The 22,624-nt window shown below is 58.7% G+C and overlaps 1 protein-coding gene across 1 annotated transcript; it reads right to left on the minus strand.

The window, feature by feature from the left end:
* Positions 1-188: 188 nt before the first annotated feature.
* Positions 189-21,977, minus strand: DNMT3B (DNA methyltransferase 3 beta). Its single transcript, XM_055814471.1, is given in 21 exon segments — positions 189-3,349; positions 6,139-6,224; positions 6,868-7,016; positions 7,284-7,374; positions 7,536-7,681; positions 8,220-8,304; positions 8,546-8,729; positions 9,117-9,229; positions 9,452-9,475; positions 9,477-9,532; positions 9,861-9,905; positions 10,367-10,495; positions 10,859-11,000; positions 11,589-11,696; positions 12,379-12,537; positions 14,104-14,292; positions 14,751-14,903; positions 16,187-16,293; positions 16,993-17,137; positions 20,927-21,236; positions 21,718-21,977. Coding segments are annotated over 20 exon segments (2,367 nt in total). The 5' UTR covers positions 21,041-21,236; positions 21,718-21,977; the 3' UTR covers positions 189-3,207.
* Between the last annotated feature and the right edge of the window lie 647 nt (positions 21,978-22,624).

Consider the following 22,624-nt stretch of genomic DNA (forward strand, 5'->3'; position numbering starts at 1 on the left):
CACACACAACCACGGAGGTTGGACAAGACCTTCAAGATGACTGAGCCCGATGTCACCCTGGCACTGCTGAGCCCATCGCTGCACCATGTCCCAAGTGCCACCCAGCTCATCTGCTGTGACACTCGCCCCCCTGTAAAAGCCCCTTCTTCTGCACATGATGAATTTATCAAATAAGGACTGTCCGGTCATACAGAAATACTGGTTTTTAATTAGACGGTGATAAATGGTAAACTGTTGACATGGTTCCCCTTTTTTCCCCACACGAAAATCAGTCAGACTGTGTAGACAAGGCAGTTCTGAGTTTTTGCACTCCCAATACAAAAAGTGTATGAAATGTGTTCAACAAAATTATGCACTTTTATTTTTAAAAGATTGTATAAAGACCTGCAAAACTTTTCAACATCAAAAATCCTTAACCTAAAAAAATAGCACCAGGGAGAGTTAGAAACCTTTACAAAGTATTAAAAAGGCATTTCTGAAATCTACCTCTCCTTACCACATTTTTATAAACACATAATAAAAGGCAGCTCTTACAGGGAAAAACATTTCAAGGAAGACTTGTCTACTACAATTCTTATCAAGTAAGCTTAATGCCAAGACAATTCTCATTCCTCTTTTATCTTTGTTTACTTTCCCCAAGTCCTTTTTTTCCTCGTCTATTTTTCTTTTGATCAGATAGGAAAGGATGTGAGATCTGCAGTATGAAATTAAGAGATGTCACGGAGTGGAGGTTTCATATTAGCCCGTTTGGAACAACAAAAGCCACGGGAGCATCCCAAGGCAGAGGATGGCTGCCACCCCCGAGCCCCAGTGCCGGCTCCGCTCAGGGACCGCAGCTGGGGCTGGCCGGAGGGATTAGTGTTGTGACTTGGGTCCAGGCTGGGCATAAGGATCGGGGCTTGGCAAGGGGTCCGAAACCAGCTGGTGCAGTTGTGGCGATGCCAGGATCCCTGAACACCTCCGGCACCCACATAACCCACCCCGCCATCATCCCAGTCAGGGGGCTGGTGACAAAGGTGGCAAGAGGGTGCTACTTGTCCCCAGGGCTTGTGGAGCATCACAGGTGCCAGCAGTGACATGGAGACCACCCGGCTTTCTCCAACGTTTCCTTAACGAAGGTGTGCGGCTCCAACACACAGCACTGAGAGCAAACCCCTACGGGAAGACTTTCAAGAGAAACCTCCAGGCAGGACCGAGGAAAAAAAGCCTTTACACCACCTGGGCTTCCCTTCCTGCCCATTCCCGAGCGCAGCCTTGGGCTGGAGACTGAGAGATGGTCCTCAGAGGCTGGGGATGGGCATAGGGTGGAAAGCTGCAAACAAGAGTGGAAAATGGGAGGCTCCCTCCTCCCAGGAGGCTGCCGTCCTCCACCACCCTTAAGGAGGGTGGCGAGGGGGTCCCCATGTGTCAGAGAGGTAGAAGGAGCTGGGAGAGGAGCTCTCATTTACCACTGATGCTGTACAACACCTCATGAGACAGCCTGGCATCAGGCAGAGGGCTGGCCCATGGTTTGGACCACATTAATTTTGAGAAGGCACCCAAGGACTCTGCCAGACCCAGGCAGCAGGTTGTAGTGAACAGCAGAGGTAGGGGGGGACAGAGGGACCGAGGAGGGAACATTACAAGTTGTTTCAGTGCATTGAAATGTGCATTGGAGTCAGGAGTCCATGGGGCCGGGACAGCAGCCCCACAGCTACAGAAAACCTGGCGCAGGTGGCCGGGCTCCACTGCGCACACACCCGCATCTCCCCAGACGCTGGCCATGGCAGCAGCACGCCCAGGGCTCCAGCGACAGCGAGGAAATCACTCCAGCGAAGTTAGGGAGCAGACGAGGGCAGTCAAAAGTGAGCAGAGTGGTGGCCACAGGAGCTCCTGGTGCAGGGGTATGGCCCAGGAGCCCCCCACCCCACCCCTGGGCACGCGAGCAGCAGCAGCATCCTTCCCTCATGCACGGGGAGAGGGGCACGCACGGAAGGAGAGGTACAGCCCCTGCCTGCGGACCCCCAGGACCTGCCCCAGCACCCCACCCCCCCCCCCTCCACCAGTGACACTGCCTGTGGCGGGGGGGACACGCACAGCCCCCAGCCACAGCAGCTTTCCCACCTTGCTGTGCTCGCAGGGTCACCCCCCCTGCCCACAGAGCAGGGTGGGCACGGGGAAGACCAGTGCTGTGCTCCCGGACCCTCCTGCACCACAGCTAACACACTGCCAATACTGCTGGGGTTTGTGACGCTGTAGGGACATCTTGGGGGGCTGTATTTTGAAGACAACATTGACCACTACGCTAATGCCACCCTTCCTGCCGACGCACCACATTCATTTGGGAAATGAATGCTCAGAGAACATTTTCCGTTATGGACACTGGAGCCCAGATCCTCCCTGCTCTGATTACTGTGTAAGCTTTCAGACCACTCAGCAGGATCTTAAAATGTAAAGAAAAGTTTTAGATGCTTTAAAAAGGAAGTAGTGAATATTTGTAAACTACAGCCAAACATATAAAACAATATTTCTTTAGTTCTAGCTAGAAAAGTAACTCTATCACCTCACAGTTCAGTTTCAGCTACATTCAGGTCTAGGAATCTCCACATTCTTATGTAATGCCTTAAAGCAGCAATAGACGTTAAACAACAAAATTAAAGTTTATCAAAAAATAAAAATAAAAAAGATTTGGTTTCTGTATCCTGCATGTTCAGTGTATGTAACCTGACCAGGGTCCCCTTACACCTGCTGCTACAATTTGGGGATTTTTGGCAGTTGCTTCAAGAGAGGTTTTGTTTGTTTAGGAAAAGCAGTAATTTGCTGTGGTTCACGTCTGCCTGCAGCGCCCCGGCAGCTGCCTCCACACCTACTGCTCAGCAAGTTGTGACCTTCAAGCTCTAGGCTAGAACGGAATATTTAATGCTCTGGAGGAGAGTTCCCGTCTCATCAGTTATGCACAGAGCTTCCTGCGCTGGGTAATTAAAGCTCTTTTGTCCATCACTTTCTACATATCACTGCCGTTAGTCCCTTTAAAGAGAAGTTACCTTGCCAGGTTCTTTGGTTAAAGACATTTCCTCAGCTCTCCCTGCGGGGCCAGACTGCCTTCCCGCAGCACGTGGCCAGGGAGGGATGGTGCCATGGCAGAGTCTGGTGGCCGTGCCCGTCCCTCTCCCGCCACGGCAGCGGAGCTGTGCATCTTTACCAGAGAGACGAGGGACGCTCGGCTTGCTATTCACAGGCAAAATAATCCTTGAGCGGGGAAAAGAGGTGCTGGATGACTGGGATGCTCCACGATCTCTCCAGCAGCTTCTGGCGAGCCCCGCGGCCAATGTTGGAGACATCTGTGTAGTGGAGGGGGAAGCCAAAGATCCTGCAGAGGAGAGGCAGAAGAGGCGCGGGCACAGCTTAGTGGCTGCCCCTGCCCTCACTGGCCACAGCCAGGATGCAGCATCCCTCCATCCCATCCCATCCCTCCATCCCATCCCTCCATCCCATCCCTCCATCCCATCCCTCCATCCCATCCCTCCATCCCATCCTTGTGGTCAGCCCGGGGCTCCCTCAAGCCCCAGCCTGTGTTTTACAGTCTTGTTCAGCAGAAGCTTCTCACTGCCAAGACTCCTCCAAGCTCTCAGGTTTTCTTTCCCAAAGTGGCAGCAAGCAGACGCATATCGCTTTCCACCCAAAAGCCCTCGGAGCGTTTGGCAAAGGCACCGCCACAGCTCCGGCTGTGCCCAGAGCCAGACTCGCTGCAGGCAGCAGCGGAGCAGAACAGTGCCTGCCCCTCCTGCAGCCCTGTTCCTGCCTTCACAGGCAGCCAACACACCACCCCACGCGTACCTGTGCAAGCTCCTTTGCCCCACACAACTTAACCCGCTGACAGATGGGGCCCAAGTGTCCTGCGGACTCGGGACATGACCCACCCAGGGGAGCCAACTGGGATGGAAGGAGCCCCACGCTTCACCTCCTGGCTCATGGAGACCTACACGTGGCCAGTACGTGGATGTGCCTCCCGCCCCGGCCATGCCTGCAGGCAGAGAACAGCGGGCTTCCCCGGCTCCAGGGGCTCACAGCACCAATGCATTTACAGACACTGAGGGCAGCCAAAGTTAAAGACCAGCAATGCTAAAATTTTCCATTACAGCTCTGGAGTAGACTAAGCTGCTATACTGCACTGATATACACTGTACTGAAACACTGGTGCCCCTGGGTGACCCAAAAAAAGATAGGCAAGAGATGTTGATGTACACCTTGGTAAGTTTGACAGGAAAGCAGCAACCCTGGGCAGTCACTATCATTTCAGGTTTTGAGTCTTACTGCAATTAAGAGGCAAATTTCTCAGAGCCAGGATGCGGTGCAGGGCTCTTGTCTTACTGAAGTGCCCTGATGCACAGCCATCAGGTGAAACCCAGCAAGCATGCTGTGCTTTTCTGAAGCATGCAGTGACGTGTTCATCCCACCAGCGGCCTCTCCTCCAACCACCACAGCTTTCCTACCGAAATACCAGTCACCTCCATGGACTGCCTGCCTCAAAGGCTGGAGCATTAGTGCCAGATGCTGGAGCATCACTGCTCCAGGCAGTTGTCCGTGGGAACAGAAATGCTGCCATCCCATGCGCAGGGTCCTAGCCCAGCACCACCAGCAGCCGATGCCCCTGGTAACACACCCCAGCAGAGCTCAGGTTTCCCAGTTAAAGCTGGCAGGGATTAAGACACCAGTATGCTGGCTCTATTTTAAAATTGAATTAGGAAAATAAAAGGAAAAGCAAAACAGAAGAGCCACCAATAATCTCTCCACTGGGAATCAGCACCAGCACTGAATAGGGGGAGCCAAAAACAAACGCTAAATATCTAAAAACAATATTAAATTCCTCTTCCCAGCTCTGTGAGTCAAGTCCTCGTGCAGCCTCTCTGGCTTGGATGAGGTCAATAGATCACTCGGCGAGGAACCACCAAGTCATTAGAGGTTGTTTGCCACAAATGCCCACCTGTGCCCACTCCAGCTCGTCCCAGACCAGAGCAGCTCCTCCCAGGGCAGGTGCAGCCCGTTCCCCTGGGGCAGCACCTCCCGAGCCACACGGAGAGCGCCAACCTTCAGGAGCCTGCTATGGGAAGGGCACTCTGCTCCCCAGCACGGTCAGAGCCCCGTACACCTGAACGGTGTGGCTGGCCTCGCTCCCAACAGGGCCAGGCAGCGCCAACCCACTTCCCCCAACACCCTCTGTAGTTTTTCCTAGTAATGCTTCTGGAGGAGTGCCGTGCCCATGCCATCCTGCCTGCCTCTGCTCAGCAAGCCACCTCTGCCAGCACCACCCCAGGCTGTGCCATGGACATCGCCCTGAGCCGCAGCGCTGGGCTCGCCTCCAGCCAGATGAAAGTTCAAGTGCCATTTCACCCGCCCTTTGACACGGCAGAGGGAAGGTAATTGCTGTTTCACTTCAAAATACCTACATGCCTCCATCTCAGCTTTAATTAGTTTTAACTCCAACAAATACTGGCAGTTCAAATACAAACATGCAATAAGATTTAAACTCAGTCTGCATTTATTGGCTGAGGGATTTGCTGTGACAAAACTCCAGTTTTTGTTGCTAGGAGTTTTGGTGTGCAGGACTGCTAGTAACTGAAATTTATTCTACTTTAATGCTTTCTGTTGTGTTTTGCCATGAATTCGGGGTGCTGTGAGGTGTGACAGAATTTGGAGGAGCACAGTCATGCTTTGCCACAGCACCAGGCTGAGCAGCCCCAGCCAAGGTGGCTGCTCAGCTTCATCTTCAGCAAAGCCCCCACGGCACTGAGCAGGGCGAGGGGCTGCCATGCAGCACCGCCGCATCAGCCTGGCTCTAAACCAAAGGCCAGCAGACACATACATCCCCAAGCCAGACACACCAACAGCATCCTGCACAAGCCCCATCACACTTCCCTCCACGGCTTCAGGTCCAGGGCAGAGGATGCTGCTTCACTTTTCCCACAGTCTCATCGTTGCTCGTTCCTAAGCACATTATCATGTGTGCATCACCACAGGGAAGGAAACTGCACCTTATGGGAGCTGCAGCTCTTCAGCTCCCAGGAGCTGGGCTTAGGGCCAAGGAGGAAAGAACCACACAAGCACCACGAAAGAAAACAAAACTACAGCGAGAGATTCAAAGCGACAGCAAAGGATTACCTGTTCATCCCTGGAAGGTTGCCCCAGAAATAGCGTGCTCGGTGGGCAGCTGATATCTTGATAGCGTCAATCATAACTGGGTTACACTGCAGGCCACAGGAGGGGGGAAATAAAAGTTAGAGGTGTGGGCTCAGCCCCCTCTTGTACAGAAAGCCCCTCACCACTGCACTACAGGGACTTAAAGCCTTCAGCAAGTCCTCCTAAGGAAGTAGCCCAGCAAACCCTTGCTCCACACCACAGCATGGTCTGGTCAGCCACGTGGGCTCCCCACCATGGCCAGCAGCCAGTCAGTCACAGCACACGTCACTGCCAGTTTCTCTGAGCCAGGATCAGGACCATCAGCCTCTGATGGGACTTTTACACATGAGGGTCCCTGCTGACCCACAGCCTGTCTTGGCTACCACAGAGTTAAAAATCCTTTCCAGTCCCTGACCTCCCTCTCCCTAGAAATAACAGGCATTCCTCTGAACAGATGCTTTCTGCAAGGCTGGCAAAAATCTCTCCACACCACACCACACCCCCACACACACACACACACCCTGAGAACTAGCACTCAGGGTTAACCTGCTGAAAAGCCAGAGGGGATCCATACAGAGCCAAGACTGAAAACTTAGATCCCTGGCATGTGCATTAGGCAGGGGGTTTTCCAGCATCGGGGCCAGGCCCTTGCACAGCCCAGCAAGTGTCTCCTGCTCCAATGCTTGTCCCAAAGCCGGCAGCCATCCTTACCTCCAGAAACCGAGAAATGTCCCTCTTGTCGTTGACCCTCATGGCCACCACATTCTCGAACATCCAGAAGAAGGGGCGCTCCTCTCCCGCCTTGGGACGGGCATAATTGAGCAGGTGGTAAAATTCAAAGAACAGCCTCCCAGTTCCTTCTGCAAGGGAGAAAGCCAGAGCGGCAGGTTGGGACCAGCTGCGGCATGGGGGAACACGGCTCCGGGGGGCACGGCTGCCCCCCCCCCACCATGACTGGCACGGAGACAGCAGCCTGTGCTTTGCAGGTGCCACCCCAGGGTTTGCAGCTCAGAGGGGAGCCACCACCAAACAGACCAGAGCTGAACCACTTCCCTGGACCTTAAGGTGGGGCTCCATGCCCCAGGGACAACCCGGGAGTACCCAGCCCGTAGATGAAGCTGCCTTACCATACAGCCCCTTCCTGGCCGGATTGACAAGGGAGAGGTCATTACAGGGGCTTCCACCAATCACCAGGTCAAAAGGACCCCACTCCTCGATCTAGAGCGAACAGACAGACCCAGTTAGGAGACACCCCCCGTGAGCGGGTCTCTCCTCCCTGGCAGCACAGAGGAAAGCCCGTCCCAGGGCTGGTGGGCTGGGTGAGACCCACACAGCCATGGTGGCATGTTCCCCCACACTCCCACAGAAGCCGTGCTCACATTTCTCTTGGTTATGTTCCTGACGTTGTGCACGTAGGTGATGTTGCCCTCGTGCCGCATGGTGCCCACGGCAATGGGGTCTTCACAGATTTCCGAAGCGATGTACTTCTCCACTTGGATGCCCAAGTCCTTCAGCACCAGGTACCCTGCCAAGGGACAGAGGTCTGAGGTTGCACTGCTCTCTTTAGTCTCCCAGTCTCTTTCATCAGCACAGAAGCTCGACGGGGCCACTCTTGCATGTCCTAGGTGGGTGCAGTCACAAAGAACTTCTGGATGAGCAAACTAATTTTTGACCCATTCCTCCAGGCAGGCTTGCTCCAGAAAGTAGAAAACCCCAGAGCTGAGTGAACCGACTCAAACCAGTTGCCCTCGGGTACTTCACCAGAGGCCAGGTTACCAGCGCTCCCACAGCTCTTGCTTCTGCGAAGCCAGCCACCCGAGACAGCACTTGGCGCAGCAGGAACCTCTACCTCTGTGAGCAAAATTCCCATGCTCTCCTTCCATCCCTCCCTCCCCCACAGCCCTGTCCAGCAGGAAGGGGAGCCACTGCCCTCATCCCCTTTCCGATGGGGACCCCCCTCCCTGCCCTTTGTCCCCTTCTCCCCACCAAGCTTTCAGAGACAAGTTTGAGGCCATGAAGCCACTCATTCAAGCCACCAGGACAGTGCTCTTCCAGTGCCTTACCTGTTGCTATCCCATCAAATAAAGAGAGCACTCGAATAGGTCTCCTGTTTGCCGGCGGGACCGTTGGGTAGATTTTGGGTGCAGCCTGCAATGAAGAGAGCAATGAAGCCCCAGCTCTGGGCAGCGCTGCAACGCTCTACGAGGCCAAACCCCAGCTCTACCAGCATCGCCTCTGCCCTCAGGGCAGCACCTGTGGGGCCAAGAACCCAGCACCCTTGGAGAGGGTGGATGAGTGAGACCGAGGAATTCCGAGCTGCTCACCCTGCCCTCTGCGGCCCTCTCCCCCAAAGCCCAGTGTGCTGGGCTTGCCTCCCCGCAGCCCTTACGTATTCCTGTCCCTTGTCACTGGTGAAGAAGTCCTGCAGGCGGGTGTTCCAGTCCTGCCGGCGCTGCAGCACCCCATAGCTCCTCTGGGGCTGGCACATGTAGCAGTTCCAGGGCTCCTGCTCTTTTGCCTTGGCCGACGTCCCTCGCCCCACCAGCACCTCCAGACACTCCACACAGAAGCACCTGCCCAAACCACAACAGCTCGTGCCCATCACCTCCAGAAACCCCATGGGGTCACCCTAGCCTCTCCTGCAGTCTCACCTGCCATGCACCAGAACCCCCACCCTATTTTGCAAGACATTTTCCCAGGCAGCACCCTGTTTTTTAAGGCTGCTAACACAAGGTGGTGGACCCAGGTATGGGCAGTAAAGCTCCTGCCAGCCTCCCCAGGGGTTAATTCAGGTGAAGCCTGGCTCAGCAGGGATGGGTAGATTGTGCTGGGACTTGCTGCATGGCAACCAGCTGGGGACCAGCACAGCACCTTGGCCAGGCTCACGCATGACCCTGCTCCCCAGGAGCAATGCTGGGAGCTCAGCCCAAGGAGCTGAGACAGGGATGCGCAGGGCTCACCTGCAGCAGCTGGCATTGCTGCAAAGCAGCAGCTCCTTGCCCTCGCAGCAGACTGTGCAGTAGGACTGGTAGCCATCTTCATCGTACATGTAGAAGAGTTCCAGGAATCTATCCTAGCAAAATGACAGCCGGGAGGAGAGAAGGACAGAGGATCAGGATCTGTGCTCAGAGGGTGAAGAGAGAATGCAGCTTAGCTCCATCCCTGGTGCATGCCAGTAGCTCGGAGATGTACATACTCAGTACCCTCAGTGCTTCAAGTGGAGAGAACATGCCAAGGGGCAGCCTCGTGGTGGAACCCACCCACCCCCCGTTCCGCCCTGCACGGTGGCACTTACCCTGCACGTCTGGCAAAGGCCCCCCCTCGAACAGCGGGTGGAAGGTGGCTGGGTTTCTCCTGCCGCAGGACAAACAGCTGTCTGTGGGACAGAGAGCTCTGCTCACCCCGGTGCAGGGAGCCCACGCACCGGCGCAGAATCCCACCTCCGCCTCACCGCGGGATGCAGGGGCTGGAGCCTCTGCCAGCTGCAGCTCCCGCAGGGGAGACTCTGCATAGGACCTGCATAGCTACATACCTGTCCGCTCCCCTCAGCACAAAGGGAGGCCGGGCAATCTGCAGGCACAGCGCTGCCCCCCTTTCTCCACAGCGTGCTTAAAATGGGACCCACAACCTTTGCCTAGTGCTGCCTGCAGGCAACCGCATCACCCCACACCTTCCCAAGACAGACAGTAACGGCAATCGATTACCTTCGAGACTCCCACTGTTGTTCGTAACTTCGGAAACCATTTGTTCTTTATAAAATTAAAAAGAGAGATCTTTATTATTCCTTATGTAAGAAACTTTAAACACACTCTACTTACAGCTGCCTTATTTATTGCATTAAAACTGCTACAGCTTTGCTGAGCATTGCACAGAGAAGGCAGGCAATGGGCCTGACAGATATTTTGGTGCAAAACCCATGTGCAATCACTGCTGGAGATATTAGAACTAAAGCTCAAAGCCACAACACGTGGATCATTTCCAAGCTGAGCAAGTAATGGAGACCAGCTTGTGGCACCTTGTCTTGCAGTTGGGTTTGCTGGTGTCTTATAAGGCACAAGTGAGCATAAGACAAGACCACAACAGCTTTTGCCTTCAGAAACCAAAGCCCATGGCCACTGGGGAGAGCTGAGCCATTTCCCAGAGGTTTCCCAGTGCTTTTTGGGATGCACAGCCCAGGCCATGCCGCTCCCAGGCTCTTGCTGCTGGTTACCTCGGGTCTGGTCCTCTTCCACTCGCTGCTCCTTGCTGTTGTTGCAGAGGTTAGTCTTCAGCCTCTTGGTGGGGGGACACTGCTCAAGGGACAGCACCTCCTCCGTCCCGTTCCTCAGGGCCCCGTTCTCTGCAAAGGAAAGGTGGTTCCCTGGGGATGAGCCTCCAGCCCCAGGAGCTCCCGGGCACACATCTCCTGCCAGGTCCCACCCCCCAAAAGCAGAGCCCTTCCTGACCACCTACACTCCCCATGCATGGCTTGAGGTTTGGCCAGGTCACTGACTTCCAGGAGCAATGGCTCTGTGGGTGCTTTCCTGCGGCTTTTTGCAATGCTGCTGTGGGGGATCCCACTGAGGAGCAAGGAGCCCCAGGGCCACCTCAGCATGGGCCAGCACAGCTGCAGCAGAGTGCCAGCCAGGGTGGCCTGCAGCGGCTGGGCACCGGTGGCTGCTGCCCACGCCAGCCCCATGCCCAGCTCGTGCCACCACCTCACCTAAAGCTTTGGGCGGTCGCAGTCCCTTGAAGCCCAAGGGTTTGAAGCCAGTGAGCGCCCAGTCAATCATGGGCTTCAGCTGCTCCTCCAGGGACTCCCCAGGGGCGGCTGTAAACGTCTTCCCCGACCGGCTCCGGGCAATCTGCCGAGAGAGGGACATCGTGGGCCAGGATGCCCAGGGCTGGTCCCCAGCCAAGGAGCAGCCTGGCTGCAGCGTGCATGGCCCACATGCCTGCCAGGGCCATGGTCCCAGGCCCCCTCCCCACCACACACACACACACACACACGCACACGCACGCACACAGGGCTCAGCATCCCTGGCCCAGCAGCAGCTGCCAGATTCCTGCACTGAGTGTGCCCTTGGCCACGCTCGTGTGCCTCCCCTCTCTGCAATGAGCCCATCTGACCTCCACCAGCCCCAACCCAGCTGGCAGCAGGGACAGCCCAGCCCAGAGCCTGCTCCCTGGCCAGCAACAGGAGCAAAGAAAAGGCAGAAGAGGTGTCGGTGGGTTTGCAGCACTGTAACTTAAGAGCATTACGCATCCCCTAGATGAGGATCAGGCCCACGGGGTGCTCAGTGCCAAGCTCAAAAAAGAGTTACCTTTGCTGGCTCAGCTGCACCAGCCACCCCAAGCACAGCCTGTCCCTCCCTACCCCCCGCTGCCCCCCGCAGAGCCCAGCCGCTCCACTTGGCACCTCACCCACCCACCCCAGCTCTGCCCTGCCTCACCTCCAAGGCATGGTATATGGCTCGCCGGTAGGAGACCAGCTTATTAAATGTGGAGGAATTGAAATGCTGCCGAAAGGCCACCAGTCCAACCAGCTTGTCTGCAGAAACCTGGGAGAGAGCGACAAAAGCTTACCAGCGGGCACGGCATGGGCATGCCTCGCTTCGCCTGCGCCCCCCACGGCACCACACGCCCCGCCGCAGCCGAGGGCGCCAGGCCACGGCTGTGCTGTGCTGCTGGGGCTTTGTCTGGACTGTGCAGCCACACGAGGAAGCCCAGCATCAGCTTTGCAGTGGGGTACACGCGGCAGGAGGGGGAGGGCAGAGGCAGCAGCATTGCACTGGAGGATAGGATGTGTGTTTTGCACCCTCTGCTGGCACCAAACCTCTCCCGGCACCAGTCCTTCCCTCCCTCCTGCCTGTAGCCCCAGGGAGGCATGGGATGGCCGAGGGGTGATGGGGCTCCGGGAGGGCATCCCTCCCCAGGCAGGGAGCCAAGGGGCAGCCCTAGAGACTAGGGCTTGGAAAAAACCCTGAGAATGGGCCGGGCAGACGTCCCCATTGCTGGATCCCCGTCACCACCCTACGGTGGCCAGTCCCTAGGTATAGACACTAGAGCCCCAAGAGCATGCCAGAGCCCGACAGCGCTAAACACCGAGGGTCCCTGCCCCCTGGGGAGGCTGCAGCTGGGGGCACACACACCCCAGAGGCAGCCCCAGGAAGGGGACAGACAGGGGAGGGGATTTCAGCCTGGGCGAACCTGGGTGCAGGCAGGGGCAGGCAGCAGGCTTACCTCGGAGAACTTGCCGTCTCCGAACCACTGCACCCACCGCATGCCCGAGACAGCCTGGCGCTTGGCCGTGGCTCTGTAGGAGACAACAATTGCAGGCCACCAGGAAAAACCTTTGATCTTTCCCCAGACGAGCTCCCCAATTCCAAATTCCTTCCCATCCTGAAAGCAAAAGAGGATGACACAGATCAGCCAAAAGCACAAACTCCCCATTTTATCTGAACAGCCAGGCAGTGGAGCTCTGAAGCGTGGGGGAACAGCCGTGGAGCACCCTGCAGGGCTGCTCCACCACATGCGTCACTCACTGGAGCAGAGCAGCCACATGCGAGGACCTCTGCACAATGATCTACAAAAGCCGCACCTCCCGTCCCTCAACAAACATGGCAGAACACATCCCCCGCAGCACTGGCTCCCAGCCCTGCACCACGCAGGAGCTCAGTGGGAGGGTCCGTGCGTTACCAGCCCCTCGCCAAGCCTGGCGCCTGGCATGCACAGAGCAGTGCGTGCTCCGTCCTGCACAGCCCTCCTGGCACCGGCGCCCTGTGCGTGCCCACTCCTGTCTGCCCTCCCGGGGTCTCTGCACACCGTGGGAAGCCTTTTCCTGCCCTCACAGACCAGCAGCTAGGAAGGGCCGGCTGTCGCTGAAGAGCTTGCAGCAGGCCCCGTGATGGGGATGGGCAAGGCAGGTGGGCAGCTGCTCCAGGGAGCACAGCGGCCTCGCCTGATCCCCTTGCCCACCACAGCCACGGGAGAACTTGGCTCAGTGCATGCTGGTGCCAAGCCGCAGCCCAGGCCAAGGGGTGTGGGAAGCATGGCAGGGGATGCTATGTGTCCCGCCTGCCACAGGCAGGACTTTGCACCAAGGTTGCTCCCTGAGCAAATGGGGCTGCTCCTTGGCACAGGGAAGCCCCCTTCACAGCGCTCACAGCTCAGCTCCTCTGGCTGCACCCAGGGAGAGGGCACCCATCCTCCTCTTGTTCCTACAGGGGAGAGCAGGGAACAGGGCAGGGCAAAAACAGGGAGGAGAAAGAGAGACAGGAATTTTGTCGTGACCATGCTGAGGGCCCCCAACAAGCAGCCTGACAGGGGCCATGGGCAGCGGAAGGCACCTGGAAGGCACCTCGCACAGAAGCAGAGTCACCTCCCCCTGCAGAGCCCTCCTTCCCAGCTTTGTTCTGCAATTAGGCACCTAATTATGCAGCAAGATGCAATTGCCCAATTCCTGCAAGTCTGGGGCCCTGCCCTGATGCCCGCAGGCACTGAATCACTCTCTGCAGCTCCAGCAGCTTCGTTTCTCTCCAGCATCCCCAACAGAAATGTTTTCTGCACATGCAACTGCCTGTCTCGGCGGGGCACGGCACAGCACGGCTGCCGGCAGAGCGTGTGCCACGCACGCGTCTCTCGGGGGCCCTTGGAGGCTTTGCAGCCCCACACGTGGCTCGGCAGGGCTGGTCCCAGTACAGCACCCATCTGCAGCAAGGTGCCCCTGGAGCTGCACCGACCCTGCTGCCTGTCACTGCCCCATGGATGGCGACAGCCTGGCACCATCACACCCCGGACACTTAGGGAAGGGCAGGCAGGGAAGAGGAGGCAGGAGAAGCAGCAGTGAGGTTTCCAGAGGGTCTTCTCACCTGCAGACCTGGGACAAGCCAGGAAGGTTTCACCCTCATCCTGCACTGTCCCGGGCACAGGCTCTCAGTGCAGGAGCAGAATTTGGCCCCTCCGTACCTGGTACTCCAGCGCCATCCCCAGGTCTCTGCTCTCTGGCTCCTCAGCCCCCAGCTCAGCAGAGCCGTTCTGCCCCTCCTGGGAGCTGCTGCCGGAGAGCATGCTGCTGCTCTGGGACGAGTCCCTGGAATCTTCCTCCCCCAGGTCGATGGTCACAGGGATGGACGCGGCCAGGCGCCGCTTGGAGCTCTGCGCAGTGGAGAAAGCAGAGCGTGAGTGCAGCAAGAAGGCAGGGAGAGGGGCAGGGGGGAGCAGAGACCTGCCCCACATCACCCTCAGCCCCTCAGCCAGGGATCGCAGAGCCAGGCAGCGGGGGCACCACGGGAGCAGGGGGAAGGGTCCGGGACTGGGGTGTCTGAGGGAAAACTACTCTGCTTTCACTTGCAAGACACAAAGAAAGCAGCGCTCCACTTGCTCTTTTCCCTTTCCCTGCCCCTTTTTCACCCCAGGGCGTTCAAAGCACCCAGTTCATAGCAGGAGCAAGCAACAGCACACAGACACACACACACACACTTCACAGACACACACACACACACTTCACAGGAGAAACTGAGGCATAGAGGCTGCTTGCCTGAAAGCACTTGGCAGGTGTCCGGAGACCCAGGGAAGCCCTGGCCCCACGCAGACCCTCACCCACAGACCCTCACCCGCAGGGGAGTTGGCAGGTCCCTGACAGGCTCCACGCTGTTTGTTTCCTTGATCTTCATCACGTGCCGGGTCTGCCCTGCCTGGAAGATGAGGCGGACGGGGGGCTTCTGCCTGAGGCTGCTCTCCCAGCCGGTGCTGCCCTGGGGCCGCACCTGCAACCAGAACATCGATGCTGTGGCACAGACACCTTCCCACGCCAGCAGCACGCAGGGCCAGCGACAGTCTGTGCTCCTCGGGGCTGGGCACCAGCAGCACTGGAGCCGCGGGGACGGGGGCATGGGGGAGGCAAGAGGAGCACAGGCAGCTGCGGGAGGTGCCTTAGGCTGAGCCTCTTGGTGCGACCCTGCACTTCACAGCATCTCTGCTGGGCTGCACAGCCACGCTCAGGAGCACCCATTGCTCCAGCCCCCAGCACCCTGCACTGGGGCAGCAGCCCACCAGCAGTTGTTACATCAACTTTTGTTTCCAGCCGTCACGTGCACCCTCGACAATACTCTCCCTCCTCAACGATACCCTCCCCTCCCTCCTTGCAGCTACAGCCACTGCGGTGCAACCGAGAGCAGCGGGAGCCAGCAGCCAGGAGGACCAGCCGCCATGAGAGCCAGGGGCCCCGGCAGAGCAGCCATCCCGGGCACAGCACCCTGCTCACACGCGTGTGGGTGCTCCCACACAGGTGTGGGCGTGCTCCCTCCCGCAGCCCGGCCCTGCAGAGGCACCAAGGCAGCCTTTCCCCTGTGGTTTCAGCAGCCGCAGTTTACAAACAGTCGAACCCAGGCACGTTTCCTGCATCCGGCACAACAGAGTTTCAAAATAAAATGAGCTTTTGCTAGTGAAGAACCTCTGAACCCAACGTAGTGGGAATGCAGAATTTTCACCCCAGTTGGATTTATGGCTCACTCTTTTGGAAGCTGCCTCATCACAGGCAGATCTCCAACCTTGGGGTTTTATTTCAAAGTCAAAACAATAGAGCCAGAAGGCAAAAAAATGCTTCCAGACCCTGGAGGTTTGTCAATCTAGTCAACAAAAAGAGTCGGGGCAAAACCGGGATCCAGCCCCAAAGCAGCCAAAAGCAGGCAATCCTGGCGGTAGGAGACAGGAGATGCTTCGGTCTATCAATACGGCCAAGACATTTAAAGAAAATTTCAGCATAATAATCCTTAGACTGCTGCAACATGTAGTGGGCATCACTGCATCTTGTACCACACACTCCTGCTGCTGTTGCCATAATGTAAATCAGGAATTTAAAAGTGAAAACAAATATTATTATGCTTGCAAATTAATATTGCATCTGACATTGGACTGTTCCCCCAGCACCAAGCACAAGAGCCACCCTGGAGGGGAACAGGCGAGGGTCCCAAGCACCAGCTCCCCCCACAGAGAGCCCACAAAGCCCCTGGGCAGCAAGGTCTCTGAGCAGCCTTGGGGAGCCACTTACCTCCTGCACCCCTGCGAGAGCGAGAGGCCAGGACAGGCCCTCCTTGGAGAGGTCTCCCTTGCTAACCCTCTTGTTCTTCAGGGACGGCAGCCCCAGGCCCCCAGCATCTGCGCAGGGATAAGGCAGAACAGCCTCAGACTCCCTGAGCCATCCTGGCTGTGCCCCGCACGCCTCTGCCCGCAACTGCTCCGAGCAGCAAGCTGTGATTTGAAGAGACCAAAACCTCCTCTTGGAGAAATGTGGCCCAGAGCAGAAGACAAGCGGTGTCCCCAAGGCTCCCCATCACAGCACTGCTGCCACCAGCAGTCCCAGATCACCCACCTGCCCCCAAAACAGGGAGGGACTGATAGCAAGTGTGGGGACCCTTCTTATGTACTTTTTTGTTCCCAAAAGCTCAGACATAAGGAAACCATATGCCTGCTATTGAGGGCTTGTCACCTCACAAACCCAAGAGGTGGGATGTGGGGATGGACCACGGCTGGAGCACCCCAGGAGCTGTGATGCAGCCCCTTGGGCTGTCAGCATCCCTCAGGCAAGTGGGGTTCCCCACCTCCCTCACTCCCAGCAAGTTAAAGCATCGAGGGGCACAGCCAGCATCCCAGTGTGGCACCCCTTTCCGCAGCTGCTTCAGTCACCTCGGTCTGGAAGTACTGCCAGAAAGCAGAAACCCAGTGGAGTCACAGAGGGACCCTGGTCACAGCTGCAGTGCTGCAGACCCCAGCAAGCCCTTAGCACACGGCTGGGAGACCCCTGGCTCCGTGCACCCCAGGCACAGTGCACCCCAGGCACAGAATGGCGAGACTCACCTGGAGCACTGGGCTTCCCATTTGCCTCCAGAACAAGGTTGGGTGCATCGTTAGTGGGACCCGTGCAGTCCCCGTTGATGAGGATCAACTCTGCCCTGCAGTCTGCCTCGTCCCGGCTATGGCTTTTGTCCTTTTTCATAGTTGCCTGTGGAAGCCAGAGTGGAAACAAAAATTTAGCTGTGCAGAAAGCCCCAGGCAAGACAAAGCAGACAGCATAAGCTCTTCAAGCCAGCCACAACTTCTCATGCCCTTAGCAGAGGGGTCTGACAGAGATGGATCTGGAGTGGTACCAGAGCTGATGGGCACCTGGACACCTACACACACATGCGGCAGCCCTGAAGATCCACCAGCTCCTGTGAAGAGACCCCCCCCAAGCACAACTCATTTGTCCTTAGGGAAGCACTGGGGCTCTTCTCCAGGCTGCGCTGGCCCACCCCACCGTGGGGTGCTCCGGGGCTTGGTGCTGCCCAGCCCAGGCTGGATCTGCCAGGGGGGGTCCCCCGGAGGCAGCTTGAGACCGTGTTTGGAGGGGAGCTGCACTTCCCAGCCACCCTGCAGAAACCAGGGGACATCCCACCCCTCTGGGCACCAGCCTCAGCATGCTCTGGTCGCCCAGCACACCCGGCAGTGGGTGGGCTGTTACAGCAGCAGCTGGACATGGCAGACAGCTCGCCATGGGGGGCAAAGTCCTGGCGCCTGCAGTGAGTTAAAATGCAAAGGGAGAAAACTCCTCCTGCCCCGACCCTGGCCTCAGCTCCCCCGCCCCAGGGTGAAGGGGCAGGGCAGGGGTCTGCACTGGCAGCACTCACCCACCACCCCCTGCTGAGCTGCTGCTGAGCAGAGAAAGCCCAGCCAGGCATCCCCCAGGGAGAGGTGGGGCACGACTCACCTGTGCCCAGATGCCTCTGCCTTCCTGCGGGTGCCCTCCCTGGATCCTGTTTTTGGAAGTGGAGGCTCCCAGGCTCCCCCAGAGGCATCCCGGACTACGTGGAGCTGCCTCATTGCTGGGCTAGGGATCTGTGCTGCAACTTGCCCCTTCGCCAGCACAGTCATTTCAGGAGCACATAAATCAGCTCAACAAGCTAAGGAGCTAGCAGGGCTTTACCCACCTAAGGCCCTGTTATAGAAAGCAAAAGCAAGCCCCTCCCCAGCCCCAAAGAGACCCCGGGCTCCAGCCCTGCTGCCCCCTCCCCGGCGCTCTCACTCCGCATCGCCTCCAACTGCTTCCCTAACAATTGAGATTTCTGTTTTGAGATCGGCTGTCAGCACCTCAGACAAACAAAGACCAGTTAGGGTCTGATGTTCTGGATACCAAGGGCAGTGTTAAAAACGTGGTAAGATCCAAACCCGAAAGAAAACAGGTGTCCAGCACCCACCTCTGCAGCAGAGCCCCTGGGTGCACATCTGCCTCCCCCTGCAGACATCTCTGTCCAACAAAGGGACAGAGAAAGAGAGGAATGGCACCAGAGGGAGTCTAGAGCTGCATAAACCCCTACAGCTGCATGCAGAAATCCCACTGCTGCAGCACATCGGCTCCCAGACCCGGCAAACAATTCCTGGGAGCTGCCCAGACATGCTGGGCTGCCCCTAGTCTGGGCAGACGGACCTGCACGCCGGCCCTACGCACACCAGCCCCACGCACTCCGGCCCTGGATGCTCTTGGATGCAGCAACATGCCCCGGTGCGGCACAGCCAGGCCAGCTTCTCATGGGTCCGCTCCCACTCCCTGGTCTGCAATGCTGTAGGAACAGCAGCAGTCATAGCCAGCAGTGATGCTGTCACAAAAAATAGCAAATCTTACCACAAAATAGTGAATCTTACTTGGGTATCAATACAGGGAGATGTGAGAGGATATGTTGCTCTCTTAGCATAAGGGTGACCCAGAGGAGAGGCTGGGGACCAGGAGATGGGGCAGCGTGACACTGCTAAGACCTAGGGAGGACAGGAGCAGGCAAGGCCACCTCCCAGCCCTGCAGAACGCCTGCACCCTCAAAACCCCACCAGGACCTTCAGAAGACCTTTGCATTCGATCCTTTCTCAGGAGCCTTTTTGGAAGCCTGAGCCAAGGAGGTTCAAACTTGCACCTCAAAATGGCTTTTCCTTTCTCAGCCCTGGCGGCTGCCCAGTGCCCGGCACGGCCAGCCCATGGCAGGCAATCGGGCGAGTGTGTCCGTGCCAGCCCAGCACTGGGGAGGTGGAGAGGAGGGTGACACAGCGGCCAGGTGTTCCAGGGACACACAGCCAGGACTGAGCACCCGATGTGCCAAGCTCAGCTTTGCCACGTGCTCAGGGAGCTCCAACATCGTCTTTGTTCCAATTCTAAAGTAGGAAAACAGAGTTATCACTTTGGAAGGAACCGCTCCCTGGCAGAACCGGAGACCCACATGCCAGAGCCCTGCCGGTCCAGCCACAGGCACTGGCTTAAGCACAGGCATTTCAGCTCACCAGGGGCAGGCAGGGCCTGCAGCATACATGCAGGAGCAACCAGCACATACACAGGAGCATACACACTGCTTGTTCCGTGCACTTCTCCAGCTACACCACCTGAGATCACCTAGTCAGCAGGACTGCAATTCCCTTCCCTTCTGCTGCTGCCTTTTGCACAAGCAAGGAAGCCACAAGCCCAAGACCATCCTGCTTGCTGAAGAGGGCTGGCTGGCCAGCCCAGCACCCCTCTGACTGAGGGTCTCCTGCCACAGGAGCCACTGTCCTCACAAGCCTCACCACCTCCTGCTTAGGAGGGAGGAAGGCTCAGCTCTTTGTCCTCTCCTCCCCTCGCAGAAACACACACCAACACGTGCACACAGGGCATTACGAAAATAATAAGAAACAGAGCACTCCCCTCACATGTTCTGTCTCACGGGAGGAGGAGAAAACCAGCACCGCAGTGTTTGCATTGCCTAATGCACTGCAAACATACCGGCATGCACTACAGCCATACGCTTCATACAAGAAGCCACAAAAAATGAAATAATGCAGAATTCCAGCTCCGGTGCTGCAGGCTCCCTGAGAGACTGGCGCTAGCGGCAGCCCTGACACTGCGTGGTGACCAGGACGTGCCCTGCAGCGATACCCCACCGAGACAATGAACCCGCTGACTCTGGATCCCGCCCTAGTTTTGCAATACCAGTTTCTTTAAGGTTTGCCAAACTGGTTAAAGACCATGCCACAGTATTAACTGCTTCGAGAGGCTGCCGGTGCCTGCCCTGCCGAGCTCACCAGCTGCGGGCAGAGGGGCTGGGTGGGCTCGCAGGGGCTGGGTGGGCTCACCTGCAAGGCGGCCCGGCGGGGCTGCCCCTGGACCCCGCCGTCCCTGGGTACAGGGCTGCTCCACCAGCTGGGCTCGGGCTGGTTTCAGTTTTTCTTCTTGAGAAAACAAGCTGGCCCTTATCAGGTGCGTGTCCCCAGTAGGTGGAGAGATTGCAGGGGAGACAGCCGGACTTTGCCTCCAGACAGGGGCATGCATATCAAAAGGCTGGAGGGAAGCGTTTTACTTGATGGCGGGGATGGCAGCCATCACCCAAGCCCTGTTTGAATAACAAAAAGAAATAAAGGACCCCAATGGCCGGGGCTGGCTCCCTCCAGGCTGGCTCTGGGGCTATCGCACACACAAATGGCCTTTAACTCTCCCCAACCTGAGCATTTCCCTCTAATCCTGGGAAGAAAAGAGTTGCTGGCTTGGCAGTTCAGCAAGAAAGGGAGCCCATTTTGGCAGATATGCTCATTAAGAAGGGCAGGCTCTCCCCCCCGACCATTTCCTGTGCCTGGCCCCTCTCCGCTCACCACTTCCCTCCATTTTCCCCCCTGTTTCCTCTCCTGCCCCGCTCCGCTCCCCACCGCACCACAGCAGCCTTCTGTGGCCACCCCGGCTCCGGCACGTCGCCCGCTGCCTTTCAGCAAAGCTCAGTTGAAAGAAAAGAAACAAAAAACAAACCGGCCCCTCCTCTCCCAGTGAAGACCAGGCCTGAGAAGTCTCCTGGGCAGCCACCATCACGGCCAGCCGCTGCTCCAGCCGCTCTAGGCTCTTTACCATGCTCATCTCGGTCATGTCCCGCCGAGACCAGCCAGGCTGGCTCTCCCGAGCCCCCCACCCAGGGATGTGCCCGGCGGGCAGCAGGCGCCCAGGCCGGGGCTCCTGCGGGCAGCGCTGGGGGCTGCGGGGGCTCTGCCGTCACGCTGGTGGGTCTCGCTCAGCGGTGGCACGTCCTCTGTCTGGAGCCGTCACTGCTTCATCGTTCCCCTTCCTGCACAAGAGGGCACAAAGTGATGACAATGACACCTCGTCGTCCCCATCTCCACACACACACCTGGCCCCGTACAGTGGGGTTCAAGCCCCCAGCCCTTCCTGGAGCCGAGGGCTGGGACACCCTGGCTCACTCCTCATTTCATTAAAACCCAGGAAACTGGAGACAGAGGCTGAAAAGGTAAGTGCTGCTGCAGGGACAACACGTTTCAGCCCCCTCGTGCCTTCCCCTTGCCCCCCTTACTGAGGGAGGGAGGTCGGGCAAGCACCAGCGAGAGCCCCAGGACCAGTGTTCGCCCCGGTTCCCCCCCCGCTGCCTTTCCCTCCCCGATCCCTGGGACCTGTGCCCCACGCTGGGGCCATCCCATCCCGCGGTGCCGATGCTCCCCCTCCCCCGCCGCTCTCTCCAGCCGGGCCGCCCGCCGGGCCCGGGGGGAGGAGGATGCCGGCAGCGCTGCCCCCGGCTGCCTCCGCGTCGGTACCTGCCGCTGGGCCGGGGGCTGGCAGCTGCGGCCGCCCCCTCCCGTCCGTCCCCCGCCCCGGGGACACTTCACGCCCGAGGCGTCGGCCGGGAGCTGCGCTCCTGCGGGAAGAGAAGCAGCAAGATGCGCTGACAGAGCCCCGAGCCCAGAACCGAAAACAAAGGTGTTCAGCCCCGGTAGCGCTGCCGCCGCATCCCGGGCTCCCGGAAGCCCTCCCCGTGCCCCCCGGCCTGGGGGCGGCGCTGCCCCGCGCCCGCCGAGCCACGGGCAGGGTAACCCCAGCCCGCCCCGAGCCCTCCCCGCCCCGAAGCCATCACTTGCGTTTCACCGACGGGAACCCGAGGGTTCGCCTGGCTCCCGCCGCGGCCCCGGGCTCCGCCCCCGCCCCGCTTCCCCTGCCCGTCCCGGCATCGCCGCGGCGCGAGGGGGGGTCCCCGGCACCCGGCCCGCCCCCGCCGTGACAGCCCCGGGACGCGCCCCCGGGATACGCGGCCGCGGCGCCTCCGCGGGAAGCTCCGAAAGTTGCGACGGGAGCCGGCGGGGCCGGGAGGGAGCCGTGCCCGGGGTTGCGGGCGCACCGCGCCCCCCAAACCCGCCCGGGGGCCGTGCGCCGGCAACAAGTAGCGGCGGGGGGGGGCGCTGCCCCGAGCCCCCGGGCGCGGCGCCGCGAGCCCCCGGGAACCGGCGCGGGGCCGCCCGATCGGCCGGGGCCAGGGCGCTCCCGCAGCAGCCGCCGCCGCGCTCCGGTGCGCCCGGTGCCGCCTCCCTGCCCGCCCCATTGTCCCCCGCCACCGCCGCGCACAACAAAGCCGCCCACGAGGATGCGCCCCGGCCCCGGCTCCCCCCACCCCGGTTCCCCCCCCTCCCCCCCGGTGCCAGGCCCCGGCCCTGCGCTCACCTGCGCCGC

This window comes from Falco peregrinus, chromosome 9, assembly GCF_023634155.1.
Source record: "Falco peregrinus isolate bFalPer1 chromosome 9, bFalPer1.pri, whole genome shotgun sequence".
In the NCBI taxonomy this organism is placed as follows: Eukaryota; Metazoa; Chordata; class Aves; order Falconiformes; family Falconidae; genus Falco; species Falco peregrinus.